The sequence below is a fragment of the Fulmarus glacialis genome, unplaced genomic scaffold (assembly GCF_000690835.1).
Source record: "Fulmarus glacialis isolate BGI_N327 unplaced genomic scaffold, ASM69083v1 scaffold17710, whole genome shotgun sequence".
In the NCBI taxonomy this organism is placed as follows: Eukaryota; Metazoa; Chordata; class Aves; order Procellariiformes; family Procellariidae; genus Fulmarus; species Fulmarus glacialis.
This window is the reverse complement of record NW_009185984.1, coordinates 9,291-9,601: the sequence shown is the minus strand read 5'-3', so window position 1 is coordinate 9,601 and position 311 is coordinate 9,291. Positions and strand designations below refer to the sequence as shown.

The 311-nt window shown below is 65.9% G+C and overlaps 1 protein-coding gene across 1 annotated transcript in view; it reads left to right on the top strand.

Moving 5' to 3' along the window:
• The window catches only part of LOC104083127 (arf-GAP with Rho-GAP domain, ANK repeat and PH domain-containing protein 3-like), a gene marked incomplete at its 3' end in the record, with an annotated part of 19,274 nt that overhangs the window by 15,523 nt on the left and 3,440 nt on the right, over positions 1-311 (top strand). The window contains 2 exon segments of the mRNA XM_009586512.1: positions 37-151; positions 290-311. The exon segment at positions 290-311 is cut by the window's right edge and continues 113 nt beyond it. Of these exon segments, the coding sequence (XP_009584807.1) occupies positions 37-151; positions 290-311 (137 nt within the window).

The window sequence follows — 311 nt, the reverse complement described above, 5'->3', positions numbered from 1 at the left end:
CACCCATCCCACAGCTCCCCATGTGTCTGGCCCCAGGTGTCCCCCACGATGACGGCGGAGGAGCTCACAAACCAGGTGCTGGAGATGCGCAATGTGGCGGCCAGCCTGGACATCTGGCTGACCTTTGAGGCCCTGGAGAATGGGGAGCTGGGTGAGCGTGGTGGGGATGGCATGGGGGGATGCTCTCGGCGTGGCCAGGCTGGTGAGGAAGAGGTGTGGGGTACAGGGGGGTGGCTTGCTACCGGTGGCAGGGGCGATGGGGACTGGCAGAGGGAAGGGGACACAGCAGTGAGAGTGTCCCTGCCTCCCCA